The sequence below is a fragment of the Martes martes genome (assembly GCF_963455335.1).
Source record: "Martes martes genome assembly, chromosome: 1".
In the NCBI taxonomy this organism is placed as follows: domain Eukaryota; kingdom Metazoa; phylum Chordata; class Mammalia; order Carnivora; family Mustelidae; genus Martes; species Martes martes.
The window spans coordinates 76,448,878-76,475,068 of NC_137888.1; the positions used below are offsets into that span (position 1 = coordinate 76,448,878).

Here is a 26,191-nt window from a genome sequence, read left to right on the forward strand (position 1 = left end):
GCAGGTAGGATCAGAGAACTTGAGGAGCTCATTCTAGGAAAAAAGATATGATGAACGCTCCGGAGGGCTTATATGGTTTTTTGCTATAGGGTAATCTCCAGCAGTTGAAGTTCGTCTGGATTGTAGGGTCAAAGGAGAGACTCTGAAGATGACTGGAAAGATACATTGCACTACTGAGAAATTTGGATTTTATCTTGGAGGGAATGGGAAAATATAAAAATGTTTGAGGTTGTCTGATCTGGATAGAACTGATGTGTGGGAAGGGGCATACAAGAGTCTATAGATATTAGTCAATTGATAATGATATCATGTGATATCAGGTGGAAACCTGTGGGGAAAATAAGTAAACATTGCTCTGAAATGAGTCTATGGTGTTTTAAAACCTCACAAGAAAAAGGCCAAACAAACTCTGCCAAGACACAAAGCTGTGGTGTACATAAAAGGCCAAACAAACCATGCCCCAAACTGGCAAACCCAACTGTGGTATGCACAAAAGCTTCACCTTTCTCCCATTTAGTGATATGTGATAAAGGTTCAAGGTAGACATAAAGCAATGTTGTTGACAGCTCTGTAAAATAAGAAAAGACCCACAGACATTGAGTCTCAGAGAAGATGGTGTCAGTTTTATTCCTTTTTCATGTCATGTATCTGATCTGCCTTCCTTCTGTGCCTAACAATGGTGACTCAAAGGACATGAAAGATTATGAAAGTTGGAGATCTTCCCAAACCTAGGGCTGAAACTAACTTCAGATGTTTTGACTCCAGTCAGAGATCTAACGTCCCCCTGTAACCTCACTAAATAGACCTGCATTGTCTTGAAGGATTCCATACTCTTAAGTTTCCTTTCTCCTTTGACCCCAGTGATAATGCTGAAAATAATACTATTACTAATAATGACAAAAGCAACAGGTAATATTTTGTGATTTCTTAACACGTGTTAGGCAAACTGCTATGATCTGATTAGAGAAATTCAGTCATTACATCAGATACCTCTGTTTATCTTTCCAAATATGTCAACCACATGGTATCTGGCTTTCAAAATATTCCAAATACTTTCTCTAAACTTCCTGTCGTATGTTAACCTGACTAAATTTCCTAAACACTTCTGATTAGGGCATTCATCTTCACACAACTGCAGCCTGATAACATTTCTCTTTCTTTCCAGTCCCTTTCTCTCTCTCTCTCTGTCTCTGTGTGCGCACGCGTGTGTGTGTGTGAGAGAGAGAGAGAGAAAGAGAGAGAGAGATGCAGTGTGAAGACAGAAACTTTATCTTAACTCTGTTTTTCTCTCAGTATTTGTCATCAATGACCACTCCTGATTTTAGTTCTCAAACTTCATGGTGGGTTTGAGATTTAAGATTTCCCCCTTATTAATATCCTTAACCATTATTTAATCAATTAACTTGGCTATCCATTAATTATTCAAAAGATGTATTTAGCACCTTTACCTGCAGAGCATTGGGCACTTAGAGGTTGCAAAAACAAACAAAATGTGTGATGTCTTATAGTCCACTAGGAAAGGCAGGCATGCAAATTAAATTTGATAAAAGAGTTATATGATTAGGGTAAGTGTGTTAGTATCAGTTTGTCCAGGACAGTTCCAGTTTATGTGCACTGTTATTAGTGCCTCTTAACTTGCAACAGTTTAATAACAAATGATATTACTAAAATACGCCCTGAAAGATTCAGGGAAGACTGCAATGTAAGTGAATAAAAATAAACATTTTAGTAATGCAATTTAGGATAGACTTTGGAGTTAATCCTTAGGCTTTCAAGAGGCCCAATATAGACTTATACTAGACGTCTGATTGGATTGAATTCTGTCACTAAAAATTACTTTCTTTAAGTACCAATCTCTGGCAATGAGCTTGAGAATTACAGGTTTATTGATTTGTGACTGTTCTTTTATTTCCTATGTCCTGACATACCAGGCAGAAAATCTCCAGGTCCTTGCATCTCTAAAGAACATCAAAATGATCAGCTTTATGGACAGGGTCTCTCTCAGGTCGCAGCAAGCAGAAGTCCAATATCTGTACTTGATATTGCCACACAAGGCTACTCGGTATAGACTGGTTTTAAAGATTTACCATTTAACCATAAGAACAAAGTCACTGTGTAATCATTTTTTTAAAAACGTGTTTCCTGAGATACTTACACTGAGCCTCGTGGTCCTTCGGTCTGTTAGAGTTCCAGCTTGATGAATAATGGCGTATGGACAAGTTGCTGCACACCTTGTCTTTCGGCCCAGATTTCGGTTCACCACCACAAGTAAGATCTATTAATACAGTAATCCATGCTAGTTGCATAAGCCTGCATTTGACTAAATATCAGCTAATTTTTTGTAAAGCCTCTTCGTACAAAATTTTACTTTGTGGTGTCTTAAGAGCTCTCATGTAGGCTCCAATTTCATACCAAATTGCTTTAGGATGAGGACAGTATGGCAGGGTGAAGAAACACTGTGGGAATTGTTCATTGTTTTATTATCAGATAGGCATGAACTGTTGTGTTACAATACCTTTCTCTGAATCTGTGTATTTTAAAAATGAGTCACCACTGATGCAATAACTTTTGAGTTAAAAATTAGCTTCACACTGGTAAGATGATCATATATTACCTGAAAGGGTTCCCAATCTGTAGTTGTTCTGCTACTTACTAGTCAGTATTTGTGGAAATGTTTTAATCTCAACGCCGTGAAGAGGCCAGAGAAAGGGATATCATGGCATTCAAAGCTCTCTGTTTGGGGCTGCTTTGTGCTCTCTTTGCCTTTTGTATATATACCCCCATACCCAGCGACATTGAAGAATACTGGAAAGTAACAGCCATAGATATATTTGCTAAAACTGGAACATTTATGGTAAGATTCATATTTTTCTCTTCTGGATTTTGGAATGCCTTGTTGACTAAAAATCAGTGCTTATGAACTTTTTAGTAGTTACTGCTTTTGAAATAACCATTGCTTCTTTGTTTGTTAGAATAGATCAAATACATAAAAGTGAGTAAATAAAACTTGCTGCAGCTTCATCTGTGCAAATAGAGTGGGGTAGAATTCTTCCTTCCCAGGAGTTTATATCTAAATGTAAAGATTGTATCTATTGTGATATGCATTAAGTGGTATTGCTGAAGGGAAAAGCTTTGTTTACTTGGTAGCTTAACGTTTGAGTTCTATTTCACATGTTTGAGTTTTCAATTAGGTTTTACTTATATATATTATACAGATAAACATTATTGGTGTTTGTACCCACTTGATGTTAATTTAGGGCTACCATTATCTCAGTGGTTTCCATTGCTTATTTTAAATTCTAAATTGCTAGGTTTCAGTTGTCTGACTTGAAATATGTGGGGTTGATTATGAATTTGAGCAAAAATAGCTCCTTGGTAAAGGGGAGATATGGTTAGACACTAGCATTTTTTAGCTTTTAGAATACATAGGCTTTCTATAATATATACCTCCATGCATCCCCACTTTCTTTTGATTATTTGTATCACTTTATAGAGGGGGAAAAAGAAGTTCAGAGGAGCTCATGCAGCAAGAAAGAGACAATGTCAGAATTTGAGCCCACAAACACCTCATTTCAAAGCTCATACTCTTTCTGCCAAACCAAGAGGCTCCCAGAGACGTTCTTTGATAACAGAAGCAATAAGAAGGTGAAAGAGACAATGGCAGCAATGAATGATTAGAGAAGAGAGACTGATGTGTGGTATCAGAGGGAGAGGCTGTCCCCTGGTACTCCGTCCAGCGGGCAGTAGCTCTGTGAAAACATGCCCAACTCCTATCTGTGTCTGCTAAGTCCTGATATTTATTTCTCTGTTTACTTCTAGAGCCACAGCTTCACTATAACTATCTCTTCTGCAATGCTCTTACCCCTTGCGTTAAATAACCTGAATGCAGGTGTGGGTAAGCAAGTACCAGCTCCATAAAGGCTTTTTCAGCTTTTTCAGCTTTTTCAGCTACAAATTATTTTTGCCATTGCCCATCTATAATAAAATTACAGCCTTTATAGATTTGATGTTGTATTAAGATTGTTCTTTATTTTTCAAAAGATAATAAGAAAAGCTTCCGTGTATTTACCTTAAAGATTAATGCTGGTAAAATTAACAGTCATTGGATGTTCTAAAGAAGACAGTTTAATTCTTCCCAGTGCTGAATTTCGTGAATCAAAGTTGAGATACCAGGAAGAAAAATTAATTCTTTAACATATGAAAAGGAAGTGAAAATTAAAGTTCTTGAGAAAGGAAACTTGATAAATAAAATGCATTGTTATGTCTATCATGTGTTAAATTGGAAAGTTTGGTAGAGTTTGGTAGAAGAGCATGTCCCTCCTTGGAATCCTTAACCTTTCATTGTACCTTTTTTTATACTTAGAAAATAGAATACTAATTATAAACACTTTTCAGGATTGCTCTGTAGATTACAGATCACATATGGTAGAAGAGCACAAAATAATGTCTAAAGCGGCACTTTTGTTATTGTTCAAAATATACTTAAGAATTTGCTCAGAAACAGAAAATATCTGAGAAATAAGAAACAAGGCAATCTGCCAAAAATCTTTTCAAATTCAATTCAGTAAGTGAAAAATTAGTGTAATTTACTCATTTACCAAAAACTTGCTTTAAGGGATACCTTACCTGATTATATTCAATTAGCATGAAATTACTTAAGAATTTTTATTAGTGAAGAATACTTAAATAAGACAAGCTTTATGGAATACATACATGCATTAGACACTCTTCTATGTACATTAAAAGTCCTAACTCACTTAAATTCTACAACAACCTGCCGAGGGATTTTATTTTGATGATGATGATGATGATGATGAAGATTTAAAAAATTGAAGTAGAGAGTAATTTGCTTCCAGTCATATAGTCAGTAAGTGATCGTCTAAGAGGCTGGTCTAGAAAAATGGGTGCAGATTGGACTTTGACATTTCCTGGTTGCAATTTAAGAGCTTCTGCATGCTTCCTCGTTGTTAAAGTATAGGCATTAGATGCTCTTTAAGACCCTGTAGTACCTCAAACTCTTGGAAATAATTGTAGGAATGAAAGCTGTTTAATGTATTATTTATTGACCATGTAATTTTTAAGGTTCTTCTTTTGAGTAAACTGTCCTGTGCAATGTCACAAAGATCCTTGAAAAGTTGTCAGAAATACCAGAGAATTTTCTTCAGTGATAGCAAACATGGGATTTGGGGCATGGGGATGGTGGGGGGTGGTGAAGGACTTAAATCTATTTGGAGTTGAAAACCAGGGCAATTAAATAATTAATGGTGGGTCACAAGACAACACTTAAAAATTTGGATTAAATAAAGTGAACCATAAAAAAGAAAAATATGACAGCTTGCCTACAAAACAAAAAGAAAAGGTGGTATAAGACATGGACATTTTTCAGATAAGAATTTATAATTAAGAAATAATTATGACAGACATAAAAGAATCTGCTGGTAAACTTACAGCTATTGAATGACAGTTACTAATCTGAAATACAGAATACTTGAGATTTTCAACAAAGTTTCAAACTAAGAGCTATGAAATATTATTTGGAAATAATTGTTACAAAACATTGTTTGTTTATTTTGCTTATGTTTTTAAAATTTTCTCTTTCTATGCATTTGATGATAAAAATGAAAATGTTCAATTTTGTTTTGCTTTTACAGGCTATGTGTCTTGAGAGTATAGGTATCATAAAATGGGAAAAGCTTATTTCCACGATGCTGAGCCTGGACCATACCCAACCAGTTTCCGATGAGGATGTCACAGTGATGGATACAGAATTTGTTGACATTCCAGTACGTTTGTACTTGCCAAAGAGAAAGTCAGAAACCCCAAGACGAGCTGTAATCTATATTCATGGTGGTGGTTTTTGTTTTGGAAGTTTCAGTAAGTTCCTCATATAAGAGAAAACTATAACTGGCTATATATTTTTGATATAAGAACTATTTAATATAAATATGCATACTTATATGTGTAGTAGGTATAAGTGTAGCTATAAATATTAGATATCTAGTAGAGAGATAACTACAGACATGTGTTTGGCAAAAAATATCATGGAGATCATTATTTTTGTTTTTGTTTGGTTTGGTTTTGCTAAACATTTTCTTTTCAGCTTTTATAGTGAATGAATTCATATCAAATGAAAGTAGGATATGAGTGAATCAATTAGTATAACTTGTTTTCTTTGGGATCAAAATATACTCAGGAACAGAAGTATTGAGGCAATGCAGATGTTTTAAATGGTAAATCAGAGTCATAGGTTGTTGGTGGCTACAAGGTCAAGTTTGTAGTCACTATAACAATAATGCTAACAGTGATAAAGCTTAGAATGGTACCTAGTCTTCATTCGTAAAAGAAAACACAAAATAGACCTGTGTTATAATAAACTCTTTGTTTTGGGGGCACCTGGGTGGCTCAGTTGGTTAAGCATCTGCTTTCGACTCAGGTCATGATCCAAGGGTCCTGGGATGGAGCCCTCTGTCAGGCTGCCTGCTCAGTGGGGAGTCTGCTTCTCCCTTTCCCTCTGCCTACCTCTCGTTCCCCATATTTGCACTCTCTCTCTCACTCTCTTTGTCCAACAAGTAAATCTTCAAACAAACAAACAACTCTTCCTTATGAGGTCTAGTTTCCCTATCTATCTCTGGCAATGATTCTAAGAGGCATATATAGCAGATTCAAAACAAAAACATGAATACATTTCTCTATATGAGAACTTTGGAAAACTTGATGATACAGTAGTACTAGTATAAAAGAAGGAGGCACTGTTCTATTGAGTTAAACAAATGAATATAATCGAGGAAAGATAAACAGGTAATAAATAATTTTTTATACCTTTTGTCTTTCTCTAAGCCTCATTTGGTTCTAAATAGTTTGAGAACCTTAAAAAGATATGTGCAATATAGCAAGCTATATTAACCAAAAATAAGTTATGAGGACCAGTCATAGAGAAAATTAGCATGGGAAATTAATGAGGCATTAAAAACTCAGATTAATATACAAAATGCTAAAATGGTTAGACTACAATTTTGCCTTTCTAGTTACCTCCTCCCTAGCTTTCTGACATCCAGGAACACCATGGTCATTCTCATCTTTAAAAAATTGTTTTCTGTTTGACCATGAATTCCTCTGTGTAATCAGTCCCTTCCATTTTCCCTTCCTTCTCAGACCCATTTCTTTGCCCTTACAGGCTCTAGTCCTTCCCTACTCCTTTCTTTTTCCACCTTTAATTATCTCTTTGATCTCTACAATCTACTACATTTGATGAAGACTAGTCTTTTCTCCTCTGACATGTACTGCTCCTTCCTGTTTCTATGACAAAGTATCTCCTAGATTTCCTGTCATTCCTTGTTTTCTCATCTCTCTCTCTCATCTCTCATTTAAAAACAAAATAGGGCCACCTGCATGGCTCAGTCGGTTATGCTTCTGACTCTTGGTTTTGGCTCTGGTCCTGATCTTATGGTCATGAGATCAAGCCCTGGATTGGGCCCTGTGCTCATCTTGGAGTCTGCTTGTTCCTCTCCCTCCCCTCTCTCATGCTCTTTCTCTCACAAATTAATTAATTAACTAACTAATTAATTAATTAAATCTTTAAAAACAAACCAAAGAAAATAACAGATTTTCCACATTTATTCTTGACTTCACACACTCTGTTTTCCAGTCTCTTCTCTTTTCCAAATATCTACATGTTGCTGACATCCAGTCCTGACTCTGCTTCTCTGACACTATTTCTGAGTCCTGGATCCATTTGTACAGCGATCATTTAGACATTTACAACTGGACAAACCACACACATCTCAAGCTCAATAGGACCAAATACAATTTTTTGTCTTGTGTCCAAATGGCCTTAGAAAACAAGCAAAAAACCCACCATCCGTCTAAACCAACACCTGAAAGTCCTCAGTAAGTAGCAATTATGGCCAATTATTTACAGTTCTTTAGTGCTCACGTCAAATTACTATACCCCATTCATACTTATGGAAGTTTTGACTTCATTAATACAACTTACTACTTCATGATCTTTTAAAGATATTCCTTTCTGATGTCTCTGCTTGTGTCCTGTTCAACTTGATTTCATCTTCTACTCTTAGTGTACTGGATCTTTTTAACATGCAAATCTGGTTATATGATTTCTTTGTTTAAACTCTTCAGTGACTTTCATCACATAATAAAGTAAATCTAAATCCATTTCCAGATTCTTACATTTTTAATTTTTCTTGCCATTGCTTCCCTTCATAATTTTGTTTCAACCATACAGAGCTGTATTTAGTTTCCAAACCCTCTATGAATTCTTATTTCTGTCTCTGGCTATGCTGCTGTAGAATGTCCTTCCCATCTTACTTCAAGAAAACTCCTGCTCACCCTTTTATGCTCAGGAAAAGCATCATTTAATGGGTGAGGGTGTGGGTTGGGGTGTGTGTATGTGTGTGTGTGTGTGTGTGTGTGTGTCTGTGTGTAGTCTTCTCTGGCTTGAAAAAACTTTAGTAATGTTGCTATATGGTCCATTGCAGCTTATATTTACCTGACGGCAACAATTCCTTGTTTTGTTTTGTAATTGTGTAGCATGTTTGGTTCAGTATCTTTTCAGGAAGTAAAATCACCTCTTAGCATCTACCAAAGCATTTTTCATTCAATGAATGTTCAACAAATAAATGTCTTCTGAGGAAAAAAAAAGTGAATGACTGAAAAGAAATTCTGTGGTGTTCTCTAGAGTGATTATTAGTTAAAATGTTCTCCCAGTATTTTTATGTCTTTTAACTTCCTTAGTCTTTTCAATAAATTAGATTTCATCTATAATTTAATTTATATCAGGCATTAGGGTATTTGGAATACTTTGCTTCCTTTATAAAATACATGATAAAATATTATAATATATATAAGATAAATTAAATAGCAGTTTGGCCTCATTTGTCTCTAAAGAGATTTATTAATGCCATTAAGGTTTTCATAAGGTCTATGAAATATCCAAGTATCCACATACATATCACCTGGGACTTCAGTCAGCCCAAGAGAAATGCTCACAGATGAGAAAATATCACTTTGAAAAATACTTAGAAGTGGTCCTGATTATCAGATTGATTTCCCCTTCATTGGCAAGTACAATGATTAAAATCAGTAATTCCTAAAAATGTGCAAATTATTATTCAGGACACACATTCCAATTTCTTGCTCAGCTAAATTTCACTTGTGTCTTCTTCTTGTGTCTTGGCTTTATATTTGCACATTATTTGTTCATAGATCTGTCAAGACTTACATAAATAAACAAACTATAAAAGATTAGATACCTTCTTTTTTTTTTTTTTTTTTTTTACAACTCAGGACATAGACACTAGCTATTCTTTGGTATTTACTAATTTCTATTTCCTCACTTTGTTTCCTAGGCTTCCTATTTTTTTTTTCTCCTTCAAACTTGTTGAAGTTGGTTTGAGAACTAAGAAATATAAGAAGAAGAAGATATTTCTCTGGTAGACTTTTTTACACAGAACTGTGGTTGTTGTTTTCTGACATCTAACCTAATGTCTTCTTGTTTCTATCTGGGTTCTGTAAGTGATGTAAATTCAATAATTGAACATAGAGAAAAACATGAGTCAACAGATTATATCAGCAAAGATCATGAGTTAGGACAGCTGGAGATAAAGAATGGAAAACAAGAAATTTAAACTGACTTTGTTGTAAGAAAATTGAAAAGTATTGGGAAATAAAAATGAAGACAGGTTTGAAACATGTCATTGAGGAACATGTAGCGTGAGGGTCACAGGGTTCTTATGTCTTGCACATTTTGGTGTTCACCCACCCCCTTGCCTTGCATTGTGAATTATCAACTCAATCTTTAATGAAAATACTATTTTTCTACATAAAAGACTACCTGACTTACTTTTCTGTTTTCATGGTAGTCACACACACAGTATTTCATTAGTTATTAATTTGAAGTTTTGTTAACATGCAGGAGATATCTTGGAAAAGTTTGGAATTTGATCATGGCCCTAGAATTATCTGAATTTCTAGGATCCTGTGGTAAGTAAAGTAATAGCAGATGTCACAGGGTTGCCAAAGTTTTGGGGCCAGGGCATTGGTAAATTGGATTTGGAGGTATTTGGAATGAGATATGTATGTATACTGGGGAGAGGGGCAATGGCTTGTGTGCCCTGTGTACCAAAATGGATATGTACATCTAAGTCCACATACTGACTTTCTAGAGGCTCTCTCAAAATTTAGTTGCTTTTCCTTAGACTCTGTCCTAAATACCAAGGTTATTGCATCATTTTATAATGTGGCATATTCAAAGAATTTGGAAGTTCAAAGAACCATATTATTGAGAGCTGTGGTTTTAGAGAGTCAGTACATCTATTATTGACTTTCTGTCCTGGACCCATTGGAGATTATACACAAAATTAAAGTAAATGACGGTCAAAGCATAACTATTATTTCTAAAGAAGGCTTTGGAGAATGAGTATGTAGGTATTGTTATGACACTCTTGAGTTAGATCAACTCATCTGTAGTGGCTGGCCCTGCTGACCAATCACACACTTCCTCCCTATAAAACTAGCTGCCTGAAGGAACAAGCAGAGCAAAATGCAACAAACCACAGAAGGTTCTTGGGAGTGAGGATCCTTGTGGACAGGCAGCAGATGAAAAGAGAAAAATAAGAATAGTCTGAGCCTCCTTTCTCTTCCTCAAAACCACCAATTTGCGAAGTCATCTCTTCATCCCTGAAGACGGCGAGTGACTGAGGAGGCACCCCTGCAGAGTGTGTCATGCGGATTCTGGTCCCTCCTCACAGAAATAGAACGGGAAATATAGATTCCTTTATAACACTTACAAGTCATGTTTTTCTCATTACAGAGAGGACACTGATATTTATTTCTTCATTTCAGAGAATACAGCTTTTGACGCCCTGAATAGATGGACTGCAAAGAAACTCGATGCCGTTGTTGTAGGAGTGGAGTAAGAAATTATTTCCTTCGGTTACTATGATTTTGCCTTCACCACGTAGAGGTTTGATTTCCAAATCGAGTCAACTATTTCTCAGATGTGATTTCTTAAAAATCACTCTGTTGGTCACCATTGCATCATAGACCATTCCTCAAAAGAGTCCACTATCTCATATTCTTCTGTGATTCTGTGAGTCTCTGAGTGACATCTTTTGAGTGAGCATTTTTGGAAACACTTGCTGTAGACACATAAAACTCAGTTCCCAACTTGTGCTCTGGATAACATAGCTAGGTAGGGAGAAATAAATTATTATGCATTTGGGATACTAGGTTGTGTTTGGGTAGGGGATAAAATGTTGCATTTTATGATAATTCTTGTTTAGAGTAATGCAGGCGATAAAGGTTGGGATCAGTTAAGAATTTTAAGCTAATCTCAGGTAAGTGATCTTACATTGTGGATTTTGTTAGAAAATATCAGAATGTCTCAGGACAGTTCAATATTTTCTTAGATTGGTACAATCTTTATTTCTGAAGCTGACATCCCTAAGAGGAATTTTTTTTTTTTAATCCCTCTTCCCTAGTCCATAGTAGTAACAAAAACATACTTAGAGAGTTCTAATCCAATAGTTTCTTAGAGGACATAGTAACATAGGTTTTTATTTGTTTGTTTGTTTGTTTGTTTAACTAGGAAGCTATGAAAGCTTAGACAACTAAAGTGACAATTTGATCATCTAAAGAGTGATTGCCAATGTTGTCATTATGGTTACTTACAGTACCTAGAACTTGCTATTTTCAAGGATGCTTCTAATATATATAGTATGAGGACATTACTTTTTTTAACTCCATAGTTATTATTATTATTATTTTTTAAGATTTCATTTATTTATTTGAGAGAGAAAGAGAGAAACTGAGAGAGCATGAGCAGGGGAAGGACAGAGGCAGACTCTGCACTGGGCCAGGAGCCCAAAGCTGAGCTCAGTCCCAGGACCCTGAGGTCATGACCCAGGCTGAAGTCCGACACTTAACTAACTGAGCCACTCCTTACCTTCATAGCTTTTGAAGTAATCTAAACCTTCTCATTTTAAATGTTTTAATATAGTGATATGTTTGTGTCTGGCTTATATATCCTATCAAATCCCTATGATTTGTGTTGCTCCTTCCTCTAAAAAGTCTAAATCTAATGGATTTAAAGTAATAGACACCAATATCTTTGCAGTGAGTTTAACCTACACTTTGTTTAGGACTTTCTAAACATAGTTTATGATAAAATTTTAAGTATTATATCACCAACATTTAATGTTAAGTACAGATATTTGCAAATTTTATTATTCTGAAGAGCAAAAAGAAAGAGCCCTGATAGATAACAGGCTAATCATATTATTCTATTTTTACTGGCCCACATATACAGGGGAAAAAATCCATTTATATCCATTAAAAGTAGGGTGTAATAGTTTGCCTTACAAATGAATTTATCAAAAACAAGCAACCTCCCTAGCATATTTAAAGTTATTTATACTTCAAAATTTTCCATCTAAAATCAGCTGCTGGGGGGATGCCTGGCTGACTCAGTTGGTTAAGCATCTGCCATCAGCTCAGGTCATGATCCCAGGGTCCTGGGATTGAGTCCCACATCCGGCTCCTTGCTTAGCAGGGAGCTAAGTTTCCCCCTCTACTTTCCCCTCTGCCAGCTGCTCCCCCTGCTTGTGCGTGCTCTCTCTGTCTCTGATAATAAATAAATAATCTTAAAAAAATGAATCATTAAACTTATATGGACTTATTTAAAAAAATAAAAATAAAATCAACTGCTAGGAATTATCCATGGTGAAATATGTACATTGCAAGCATGTAGAAATTTTTTCTAAATGACCTTAGAAAAATATAACACTTCACCTAAAATATTCTCTTAGATCTGCTGCCTTCAAAAATCCATGGTGTTTTTCATATATATATGTATACATACACACATATATATGAACATATATATATATATAGTTATTTAATGTTTGGATCTTTGGTTACATTGAGAAGATGATATAAGCTGTAGAGTGTATTCAATTCAAGATGTACTTGGACTAAAAATTATGCTTATAATCTTAAGGAGTTCATGATATCCCTTACTCCTCACAGGTAACGCTACCCATGGACCTTAGATACAAAGTTGAAAACTTTCATACTAATTTTCATTTTTTTTTCAAATAATGAGTTAGTGGGAAGACTCAGGTTTGATTTTTGGAAGATTAAACAACAGAGACTGGTGTTAAATTGCATCTATTTGGCATTTAAAATCTGCATAGAAAGATACAACCATAAATCGTACTTTAAAAAATTGTTTAAATGAATTGTTCTTTTTTAAAGCTATAGATTAGCTCCTCAATACAAATTTCCAGTTCCATATGAAGATTGCTTCACTGTAGTCAAGTTTTTTCTTCAAGATGAAATTCTTACAAAATATGGAGTAGATCCCACCCGAATCTGTATTTCAGGAGACAGTTCTGGGGGCAATTTGGCAGCAGGAGTCATTCAACAGGTATGTTTTTTCTTTATTTTGAGAGGTTGAGGTCAAAACTCATTTTTTTTTTCTGTACAGATAATCAGTTCTTCTGGCATCATTTGTTGAAAAGACCATCCTTTCTCACTGGATTATAGTGATGCTTGAGTCTAAGATTGGTTGACCATAATATGACTACTTCTGAATCCTTTCTTCATTTCCATTGATACTACATTGACTTCAGCTTTGTTTTTTCTTCAAAACTGTTCCTACTACTCTAGTCTGTTCCATCAAAATGTTGGGATATCGTGTCAATTTCTAAATTGACAAGTGGTGGTTTACTTTTTCAATGTATTTATCTTACAAATCTTTCTTCAAGTTTTTCCTGAGTTATTTTGGAAAATTTTCATATAAAATAATATTTTTCAAATGTTTCCTTGACAGTATATAGAAATACATTTAATTTTTACATTGGCTTTTTATAATCACATCCTTTTTTTTAAACAAACATATCCTTAAAAGTTTCACTTAGAGATTCTAGTATTTTTTTTAACATTTTCTAGAATTTTCTATACAATCATATCTTCCACGACTAGAAACAGTTTTAATTTTTTCTTTCCAAATATTTCTACTTTTCTCAATTAGTGCGCTGGCTAGGACTTTCAAGATGATACTGAATACAATTATCTTTCTCTGAATCTTGGGAGGAAATTGCTCAACATTTCACTAATAAATATGATGTTAACTTAAGGCTTTTCATAGTTGGCTTTTGTTGGTTGAGGAAGTCCTTTCTATTCCTAGTTTGTAGATAGTGTTTCCATAAATAGGTATTAAATTAGATAAAATTTTTGTTAGATTTTATTTATTTATTTATTTGCTATTTTAAAGAGAGAGACCTCCAGCCACTGAGCAGGTTGGGGAGGAGTTGGGAGGGACAGATTATATGGGAGAGGGACAAGCAGACTCTGTGCTGAGAATAAGTCACCCTGAGATCAGGACCTGAGCTGAAACCAAGAGTTGGATGCTTAACTAACTGAGCTACCCAGGCACCCCAAATTTGCTAAACGTTTTTAGTGCATCTATTGTGATGACCATGTGGTTTTTCTCCCTTATTCTTTTAATGTGGTAAGTTATGTGATTTTACTTTCAGATGTAAAATTATGCTTGTAAAATTATGCTTGCATTCCAGACATGAGCCTCACTTGATCATGATGACTTAATTTTTATATATTACCGGTTTCCATTTGCTAAAATTAAAGATTTGAGTGATTGATTTCTCTTTTTTTAAAGCTCTTTGTCAGGTTTTGATATAACAGTTATATTGGCCTCATTCAATCATTTGGGAAGCATTCCAACTTCTTAATTTTTTTTTCAGAGTACCTAATCATAAATTAATTTATCTGTTCTTTAAAGGAGAAGAATGGTGAAGAAAATAGAAAGCTCATAGCTGAAATAAGAAATCATAACACGAATTCTTTATTTGTTCAAATGACACTCGGTTTCTAAAAGTCAAACCTTTAGAGGGCTGTTGAGGAGAGAGTAAGTCAGGTTTTTTCGAATATGTGATTGTGGGGAAATCAGATATAGGCTAGTCACACAAGTCAATTAGTCATCTGTGTTTCCTGAGCCCAAGTATTCGTGGCTTGGCAGCTTCTTCATTCATACACCAAAGCTTGATGTTAGGTATGCAAAGAGAAACTCATAAGAATTGTGGGTTTGGGGGCACCTGGGTGGTTCAGTGGGTTAAAGCCTCTGCCTTTGACTTAGGTCATGATCCCAGGACTCTAGGATCAAGCTCCGCATTGGGCTTTCTGCTCAGCGGGGAGCCTGCTTCTCCCTCTCTTTCTCTGTCTGTCTGCCTCTCTGCCTAGTTTTGATCTCTGTCTGTCAAATAAATAATTAAAATCTTAAAAAAAAAAAAGGAGTTAAAAAAAAAGAATTGTGGATTTGTCCTCACTCAGAATTCGGGGGACTGATTCAGGACATTGGAAGGGGCCCTTGTGGGCTGAGAGGGAACTTGTAGAGGTGCTCCAATGAGTTGCTGCTGTTGGGAAAAAGGAGAAAGGGGCCAGCTGGAAGGGAACAGGGGGAGCTCTCAAGTAGTGCCAGCATCTAGGGGAGAACTTTGGCTGGATGTGGGCCATGTGGGTCATGTGAGAGCAACACTCAGAGTCTGCCTCCTTTGGGCTGTGAGGTGTAGAGTAGGTGAACTGTAGGACTGCTGTTTCCAGGAGTTATCCACAGCAAGTGGAGCTAGGGTAAAGGTAGTGCCAGTGATGATGTCACCAACCCTCACAAAAGCTTCTTTAAGAGTTTGGTACATTTGAAACATCTCATCTCAGTGATGAGCCTGCTCAGCGGATTCCTCCATCTGAGTATTTTGGTCCTCTAAAGAATATAACTGTACTAAGAGCTCTGAAGTCACAAAATCTTTAACATTATTGATTATAAAGTGCATTAGCATTTTTGGAATTTGATGTCAACACATATATGGAAGGTACACTTGTAAGAGTCTACTAGGCTATGAATGGTCTCACTTGACTCTCCACTTCTGGGTCCATGGAAAACTTTTTTGCTTGACTATTCTCATTATTTGCAGTTAAATATTCATCAGGAGAAACTTCAGTTCTTAATACAGAGGACTTCCATCTGCCTACATCCTCCTGTGAATCACATGCTACCTCAAGAAAGCAATAATGTTTGTATACCTTCTTTTGTTTTTTCTTAAAGAATGCAAAGATGTGTTTGCTAGACATTAAGCTCTTGTCCATATCCCAAATTTCCAGGTTGTCCAATACTTCTTTTCTTTCTTCCTTGTCATCTTTGTATGAGAACAAACTTTCAGTGGCAAGGACAAACCAGTACCCTTTAGAGCTTCCTTGATGATGATGCCAGTAATGTTGATGGCTAGCTACTCCTTGCAAGTCACCTAATTTCCAGTTGTGTCTTTCTCGTGAACATGACTGCTCCTCTGCTAAACATTTGCATAGTTAATGAAATCTTCCTCCTTGGTGTTAATGTGGGACACTCAAATGTCAATCAATAGCAGTACCTGGAGCATTGTCTTGCCTTCTTGCTGTCAAACACGGTTAGCAACAATTCTTTCCATTTCGTTGCAGGGTCTGGGCATGTTTGCCATTTTGGGGGGTATACTTCTTGATAGTGTAGATTAATTTTTATGTTACCAATCTACACTCTTCAAGGAAGGCTTATCATATTTGCAATTCATTTTTTGACTATTGCTTGGATTGCCATGTCTGGAATAAACGACCCTGTCCTGATACAGTGCATGTTTTTGATTGTGTAGGTTATTTCTCCTTATAGTTCTTTCTCACTGAACTCCATCTTTACTATCTCAGAAGGAAAGCCTTCATAGAAAATGCAATTGATTTTAGCACCCCTTGAGAGTTCCAGGGTATCTACTTGATCCCCTGACCCTTTGATTCTTTTCTCAAAGTCCATAACAACTTGTTGACCTACCGTAGCAATGCTTTGGTCTTCTGGTAGGGTCTTCTGGCTTAATGTTTTTGTAGGCCTCTACTTCATTTTCTGTGGAGAGCAACTCTCCTTATAGCTTGTTCCTGAAGTTTGGCAGAGTATCTCAAATGTGACTGGTACATTGCTGACTAAGCGATTTCTGCAGAAATGGGGTCCCCACAAAATCAGCAAGATGTTTGTAAGCTGGATTTGAGAGAAGCAATTTCTTTTCTGTCAGTGTGGCAGCCTAAGTGTCCTTCTTCCTATCTGTGTTCTTCTAGCTTCTGTTTACCACTGTTACATAACCCCTGCAAAGAGGCAGCATCTTGTTCTCTAGGACATCCCTGGCATCTGTTTCTTCATCTGTAAGGTCTAGTTTGGTGATGAATCCTGTGGTTCTCAGACCTTGAGGATCAACATCTTTAGCTAGATTTAGGGATTTGAGTTTGTAAGATTGGTTTTGGCTAGGGCAATAGCCAAAAATCCATTCTTCTGCATGATGAACTGCACAATCATTTCTCTGATTTGTTACTCAGTATCTGGTGGCTGATCTCCTGTGAGAGCTTTTGTAACTCTAGGTAGGTTGGTAAGAGTTAGCTTTAACACATGTGGGGAATAGATTCATAAATTAATGGGTATGGAGGAAATACCTTCATTCATTCTGATCACCTGATCTGTTTCTGATTCAATTTCATGGTACGTGTCATCAAAATCTGGAACTTTTTTCCTTCATAGTGTAGAAATCCAGCATATTCTGCTTTGGAATAACAAATTGCAGCACAAGAGGCCATCTCATTACAATGAGGAGAAAGTCCTAGATTATCATGTTATTATAAAAGGACATAACTTAGATGCAGCCAGATGGGAGACATGCATGGGGCAAGTTGTGGGAAAAGGGCTCAGAGCTTTAATGCCCTCTCCCCGTGTGCCATTCTTCCCAAATTTCCACATACACACAAACTCAGAATCTCCCTCATTTAAAAAAGTTACTTCTTTTTAAGTATGAAAATAAAATACTCAAGTTAGATCATTACCAAAAAGAAAATTTGCAAACCATTAGACTTGTTGATTCCTGAGGCCTCTTATGACCTGAAGTAATTTGCTATGTATTTGAAATAATATATCAATTTATTTGAAAGATCTTGCTGGGATGGGGTGGGAGGTATGGTGGGGAAATGAATATTGGAGACTATCCGCTCTTTTACGTTATTATATTCATTTCTACACCAAGTCATATAGCAATCTAATCTTGAATTTTATCTAAAACTCATTTTGTAGATACAGAAATTTTGAAAACTGTCCAGTAATTACCCAGTAATGATCAAGAAGCACCTTGATAAACTTGTAATTTCTGCTTGGATATTGTAATATTTCTCAGGCTTTGTAAATGAGAAAAGCTTTTGAAGTGATAACAGATACAGTCATAGACATTCATCAAGATACAAAGACCTATCTTACTGCTTTCCAACAGGGCAATCCTAAATACTAACATAGTCACCAAAAACAGATGTAATTCTTAGTAAAATTTATGGGGCAGTGTAATTGTTGTCTTGAAGTTAATTAAAATTTGACATTATCCTTTTCCTTGAATTAGTTAATTATACAGGAACATTAAGTATCTATTTAACTTTCTGATATATCTGAACAAAGAGATTTTTACAATTGAAAATACTATATCAAAATTCAATATGCTTAAATAACATAAAAAAGGTGATTTCCTTAACCCTTTCTTATTTATTTTTATGACTATACTTTAATTACTTACTCATGGTCTGCTAAACTTTCTACATAAATTACATTTTAATCAAAAAGTTTTATTCCCCATACTAGGTTTATTTTTTTTATCTGGGTCACCAAAATCAACTTGTACTTTGTAAGTATTATAAACCTGTTTTTCCCCCCAAAGTCTCATGACTCTGTGTTTAATAGCATGTTATAGATTTATGGCCTGAAAAACTTAGTTTCAAAAGAATATATCACTGAGAGATCGATATTGTTCTGTACTCTGATAAGACTTCAAGAGGCTATATTAGATGTGTTTTTCCTGTGTGGATACAAAAAAAAATCATATAGAATTCACAATATAAAAAGATGTTCTCATGAACTGAGGAGTCAAATACATTCTTCTGTAATTTTCTTTTTTTTTTTTTTTTTAAGATTTTATTTTTTTGCCAAGAGAGAGAGCACAAGCAGTGGGAGCAACAGGCAGAGGGAGAAGCAGGCTTCCTGCTGAGCAAGGAGCCTGATGTGGGACTTGATCTCAGAACCCTGAGATCATGACCTGAGCCAAAGGCAGCAGCTTAACCGACTGAGCCACCCAGGCATCCCCACAATTTTCTTTTGTGGACTTTGTTTATTTTTCAATTATATTCTAATTATTGAAAAGGAAATGAATATATTTCCCCTATAATTCTGAGACTTTCTGTCAACTTCATATAATGTGTCCTAAAATCACTAATGTTGCTAGCCCATCACAGTGATCTGAATAATCACTATGGCCAAGGAAACTTTTCCGGGCATAGCCCCTTAATTTTTAATTTAAAGGAACAAATATTGTTAAAATTTAAACGCAGCATCTAAATGCAATTTCATGGCCAGCTCATCCAATTTTATTTTAAAGTAATTTATGCATTATTTTGTTTATTTAGATCATAAGTGTCTTCTTAATTTTAGAAAATAATATGGATTGATTTGATACTTTGAAGTAATTACTAAATTCCATTCTCAGTTGGTTAAGTGTCTGACTCAGTCATGATCTCAGAGTCCTGAGATTGAGCCCTGTGTCCACACATTGAGTGTGGAGTCTGCTTGAGGTCCTCTCTCCCTCGCAGTTCTCTCTCCCTTGCCCTCTGCCCTTCCTGCTCATGCTCTCTCTCTTTCTCTTAAATAAGTAAATCTTTAAAAAAAAATATGTAGTATACCTATATTTCATAAAGTTTATAGTTTTGGCCTTTCTAAATATACCATTCCTAATGTATGTCATTTGTCATAAGGTGTCATTTATGTGGACTTGTGATCCAATTTACAGCAATATTTCTGTGACATCCCTATATCATGTTTCTATGGCCACATATGGTCTTGTATGTTTGACCCCTCTTTAAAAGTATTAAAAATTTTTTCTTTATGAAATAGCCTTAATAGTAAATTTTTTTTTTATTTTTTAAAGATTTTATTCATTTATTTGACAGACAGAGATCACAAGTAGGCAGAGAGGCAGGCAGAGAGAGGTGGGGGAAGCAGGCTCCCCACTGAGCAGAGAGCCCGAAGCGGGGCTCCATTCCAGGACCCTGGGATCATGACCTGAGCCGAAGGCAGAGGCTTTAACCCACTGAGCCACCCAGGCGCCCCTGATAGTGTCTTCTCAAGACATTATAAAGTGAGCAGCAATATTGATTTATTCATTTCTTTGCTTTCTTAATTCTGGACTGAGCATTTCATTATCTTAGACTCAGTAAGAGATGCAATGATAACTTAGATATTATCAGTGTTTTAGGAATTCAAAATCCAGTAGAAAGATCCATTATGTACATTTTTATAATATAAGGGGAAAATGATCATGGACCTGAAAGAGGTAGAGAGCTTTGGAAGTTTAGAGGAGCTTGGAGAAAGAAAAGTGAATTTTGATGAGGTACTCAATGCATAATCACATTTACATGGTTATAAATATATAGAGAGTGTGTAGAAAACATCTGAGAAGATTCATACCAGACAGAGAACATAGTTATTAAAACTAGGGCAAAATTGCCAAACTTGGAGGACCTGACCAGCAGGTTCTCTTCCAGTGTTGTGAAGGGGGTTGACTTTGAAATGATCTTCAAAGGATGACTGAGAAGTAGGAAGAGGCATTGAATGACCAGCCCACAAATGATGTAATAGGGAACTTGGAACAGTTTGCATTTGTGACACATTTGTGGGGAAACAATTTATTTCATCTGACATTCCGGAAAGGGCAGTTAGGGCCAGATAAGGAGGTTAGTGGGTTTGTTTTTGCCCTATCCCGGTGTATGTCGTCCTGCTGATTTCTCTGTCTAGGTTTGGGATTTTGGCAGTGGGATGTTCATGGTGGACTTTTGCTCAATAAATCATCTACCTGAGGGCACTTGGAGAGATTTGGGAGTTTTTATCAGGAAACAGTGTTTTGGCTCATTTTCATTCTAAACTTGTGAAGCCTCAGCACCTTCAAAGACCATCAGGGAGGTGGTAGGAAACTATTTGCCTTTCTGAGGTACCTCTTGGAATTCCATTTGTTCCCTTCTTGGGTTCAGCCAGCCATTGTTGTGAAAGATTGACTTATATGTGCATCCTCTAGTCCTGAGCTTTTCACTTAGGGCAGCAGCAGGTTTTTTTCATTTGTCCAGGTACCATTGTCTCAGATGCCATGCTCTAGCTAAGACACTTGCTCCTTGGAGATTATTTTGAGGTTCTCTCCTATGGTCCACTGGATCATAGGTGAACCTCAGGACACTCTTCACCTTTGGAAAGTAAAAAGGCCTCCTTATCAAATATTTCACATTTTTCTCCTTGCATGTCAAACTATAAAAATCAACAAGGTTTTTTTGTTGTTGTTGTCTTATTTTAATAATTTCATCCCTTTGTTTTCCAAATATCACCATTCTTTCAGAAAGTAAGTTACCTATCAGTTGGCTTTTTTTTCTTTTTCTTTTTGTCTGTGTACTTCTACATTTTATTTATTATTTATTTATTTATTTTTATTATGGTCAATTAACCAACATACAGTACATTGTTATGAGTATTTTTACATTTAAATGCATTTCCTAAAATTTGTGGTATGATGTTGGGAACTTGCTTAATAGCCAAATAATCTTATTTTAAACTTTAAATATTTTTATTTTAATATTAATTTATAATTTTATTTTTAAATTAAAGGTAAAATATTATTTTAATAATTACATTTATTTCTTCCATTCACTGTCGTTGTTTTCAGTCCAGAATTTTTACAAATTTATATGTACTGTCAATTTCCCTCAGGAATATACTATTTGGGTTATTTGCATTGGTGATTTTTGACAAAAGCATCATTATTTGCATGTATTTCTCTCTTCCCCTGTCTTTCTCTTTGTTTCCCTTTGCCCACTGTACTGAACTCATTTTATGCCCTAAGTCAACTGATGATAAACCATCAACCTGCTAAGGCAAATCTAACATGGTTTGCACTGTGAGTGGTTATGAAGCAAGGTTGCTTCTCTTGTCACTGCCTCAGACTGAGGAGATCACTATGTCCATTTCTCCCAGTCTCTCAAATTGCTCTTGGGTACAACCTAATAGTGCCTCACCTCCTGCCATACGTCTGTTTTTAAAAAAGCATATAGATATATAATTTACATAGAACATCATGTTAGTTTCAGATGTGCAGTATGATAATTTGATATATGTACATATTGCAAATTGACAGCCCAATAAATCTAGATAACATCTACCACCACACATGACTACAAATTGTTTTTCTTGTGATGAGAACTTTTAAGATTCACTATCTTAGCAACATTCTAATACAATCAGTGTTACTGAACTATAGTCACCATGCTGTACATTACATCCCCATGACTTACTGATGTTATAACTGGGAGTTCGTATCTCTCTCTCTCCCTTTCTCCCACACACACCAGGATTTTTAAAACATTATGTTGAAAGGAGGTTGGCCTTTTTTCCTGTCACTGAAAAACATTGTAAGTATTGTGAAAATAATTGAAATATCACATGAATTTATGTAGATATATTTATCACAAGATTGCTTAAATTATTAAAATTAAATCTCTTCCTCCTGGTGTTTTGGAAGTCTTTGCTTATAGGACATTACTGTGTTTTCTCAGGTGCAGAATGATCTTGAATTTAAACATAAAGTCAAGATCCAAGCTTTACTTTACCCTGCCTTACAGATAATTGATACTTATTTGCCATCTTACCAAGAAAATGAGCATGGTATAATCCTAAGAAGGGACTTAGCCGTAAAATTGGCGAATGTGTATCTCACCGAGGATGAAACATTTCCCCAGGCACTGAGAAGAAATGAACATATGCCTCTGGAATCAAGACATCTGTTTAAGTTTGTCAATTGGAGTACTCTCTTACCTGAGAAGTTTAGAAAGGGTTATGTTTATACTGAACCAATTCTTGGAAGATACAATTATTCATTGCCAGCACTTATGGATATCAGAGTTTCACCTTTGTTAGCCAATGATTCCTGGTTACAGAATTTGCCACGAACCTATATTCTTACTTGCCAATATGATCTTTTGAGGGATGATGGACTTATGTACGTCTCAAGACTTCAAAATGTTGGCGTTCAAGTAACTCATGACCATATTGAGAATGGAATCCATGCAGCTTTATCATTAATGACATCACCACTGTATTTACAACTAGGTTTCAGGATAAGAGATATGTATATTAGTTGGCTGGATAAGAATTTGTGAATATAGTATGTATAAAATATGGATGGCCATCAGGAAATGGATTGTAATTTGTGATATTTTATAGTTGTAGTGCCAAGAACAACGTCATCTGTGTTGTCTGAATCTAGATTTAAATCAGTTATAATAGTTACTGTATGTCCTCGCACTGGTTAATTTTTCTGATTCACAGAACCTGAATGTGTAAAATGCATTTAATCCCTTCATTTATAGTTGATTATAATTATGTTGGTCCCAATAGGGACTGATCCCTATTAAAGTTGAGAATTACGAATGGTTACTGGCAGACTGGAGAATATAGTTTCCAGGCAGTTACAGAAACTGCAATAGTGTGTGGGAAAATAAAAAGAAAGAAAAAGTTACAAGGTAATCGTATTAGTTTCCTGTGGCTGTTGTAACATATTACTATATATCTAGTGGCTTAACAGAACAGAAGTGTTTTCTCTCAGGAGTTCTGGGGGTCACAAAATCAAGGTGTTGGCAAGAGCCACATTCCTTCTGGAGGCTCTAAATGGAGCTCTTCGCTTCTTTCATCTCACGGCTGCCAGTATTCCTCAGTGTAGTCAGATAATATTATCTTGAAAATTATCATCTTCAAATCTTTCTCTGCTCCATCTTCACATGGCCTTTTCCTCAGCCTCCTTTTTAGAAAGATACATGTGTTTGCATTTCAGGTCCACCAAAGTAATCAAGATAATAACCCCATCTCAGGATCCTTAATTTCCATGAAAAGTAACATTCACAGGAATTGGGATTTAGATGTCTTTTGGAAGAAAAATTGTTTTCACATTTTTAGTCAAATGCTATGTTTTAAAAAGGCAACAGATCAACATTTTAATTCATTATAATTCATTATAAAATAAATATGTACTCAGCAATGTAGCCCAGCTCAGTATGGAGTGAACAAGGTTTTCAAAAAACTGTCATATATGTCATTTAAAAATACCCAAATAAGAAATCACTTCTACATGCCTCTTGTTGAGTGAAATCATAAACTAAAACTAAAGATTTTTTGCTGTGAAAAAAATGTCTGTAGTATAGTAGTATGACTATTGGATATTAAGTATAACCAGTTGAATCAAGTTAAGAAGTTAAAAATGTAGCAAGAAATTTTGTGCATGTCTGTGTATGTGGTAGGGGTAGTGAAAATTTGCAAGTTAGTTGACCCAAGAGCAACTGAGATATCTAACTTGTTCAGTTAAGAACAGATGTTATATCCATCCTACATTTTTCAGCAGGCAATTGGGAATGACAATTTCAACAGCCTACAAACTCATACATATTTATCATAGTTTTTTTTAATGTAGAAAGAAAGTAAGTATGTGCAAAGAGCTGTTTTTCTTCAGCTCACTTTCAGCACCTAAAGGATGGAAAAATATCTAAAACTATCACAAATGAGAACAAAATGAATGTCATTGGAGTCAGTTATATTTTTCCTTTGAGGTTTATAAAATCTATATGGAAAGTTGATCTTATAGCAAGTTATATTGTCATAGTTCTGATTTAATTTCCTTTAAATTCTTTTAAAATAAATGTTTAAGTTGTTGTAATTTTTTTTTTTTTATAATACTGAATCTGATTCCAGTTCTTTCTCATCATTTAGTACTGGCCACCTGTTCTAATCAGGGCGGAAACAACCTCCTAGAAAACTATTATGATAGCACATTCAGCAAAAATAACTGATATGCGAGCAAACCATAAAAGGTGCAGCTTTCCAGAAAGCACATTTTGTTGATTGCAGTCAATCCTTATTTATTTATTTTGTAAATTTAGTCTCAGAACATCCTGGAAGAGAGACATTTTGCAAAAGCCACTTCTAGACAGGCTTCCTTTGTAATCTCTGACACTGGGCTCTTGGCTCCGCAGTGGCTTTATCTAGCTTTGATTTCTGTTGACATGCTACAAGGTTATTTTCACTGGGCTATACTCCCAAAATTTGTTGCCTTTTATGTGGTGGTATTGGAACACTGTGATAAAGCCATCACGATTGGGAACATCCAGGATACCTGGGTGGCTCAGTCAGCTAAGTGTCCAACTCTTAGTTTTGGCTCAGGTCATGATCTCCTGGGTACTGGGATTGAGCCCCACCCTAGTTGGGCTCCATGTTCAGTGGGAAGTCCACCTGAAGATTCTCTCCCTCTGCCCCTCCCCCTGCTCGCTCTCTCTCTCTCTCTCTCTCCAATAAATAAATAAATCTTTTTAAAAAGATTGGAAACCTCCAAGCAAAATCATGTACTCTAATTTCTTTATTGGCAATATAAGGGATGATCTGATTACATCCCATACCATGTCACTTAAAATTTCCATTCTTTTTTCTAGCTATGTTATCCAGACATTGATTGGTTTCCACACTTTGTATCTGTCCCAAAAAGAAATAGTGATATGGAACTTGACAATCAGGGTAAATATTCTCTAGGTACCAAAAGAAAGGTTAATATTATGGTTTATATCTTAGACCAAGTCTTGTTGATATATCCCTATAATCTATCTTTGTAATACCTAGGGAAACTATATAGAAAAAATTCTTGACTTCATCAATCCAAGCTCTGTGAGTCATCTGTTACTTTTATTGATAATGTGTCCTGTGCTCCTGGAAACATATAAAGCATAGAAAGGTCAGGGGAGGGCGTGATTTTACAGATTTTTAACTTTATGACTCTTGAGCTCCCTCTTCTGTTAGTCCTGTGAAATACTACATTTTTTCCTGCCTTTTGATCTGCCTCCCCCCCACCCCCAACCCCTTCAGCCAGGCTAATTTGGATTCTATTCCTATATTCCCAGCAGTTTTTAGTCATTGTGGAGATCTGTCCTGGAAGAGGCTTTGATTGGCACCTTCAGATCTAATTCCAGATAGCTTGTAGTCACCTACTGATAGGGT

At 35.7% G+C, this 26,191-nt stretch overlaps 1 protein-coding gene and 1 pseudogene across 2 annotated transcripts; one reads left to right on the plus strand and one right to left on the minus strand.

Moving 5' to 3' along the window:
- The first annotated feature begins 2,588 nt into the window (after window positions 1-2,588).
- On the plus strand, window positions 2,589-24,870 carry AADACL2 (arylacetamide deacetylase like 2). Its single transcript, XM_080801478.1, has 5 exons — window positions 2,589-2,854; window positions 5,652-5,874; window positions 10,861-10,930; window positions 13,273-13,444; window positions 22,714-24,870. The coding sequence occupies exons 1-5, from the start codon at window positions 2,717-2,719 to the stop codon at window positions 23,314-23,316; spliced, it is 1,206 nt and encodes a 401-aa protein (XP_080657604.1). The 5' UTR covers window positions 2,589-2,716; the 3' UTR covers window positions 23,317-24,870.
- Window positions 16,335-21,262, minus strand: LOC308350538 (dynamin-3-like; annotated as a pseudogene). Its single transcript has 2 exons — window positions 21,245-21,262; window positions 16,335-17,696 (listed from the first exon to the last, which is right to left on the minus strand). The product of its transcript is annotated as a dynamin-3-like (transcript).
- Window positions 24,871-26,191: the final 1,321 nt, after the last annotated feature.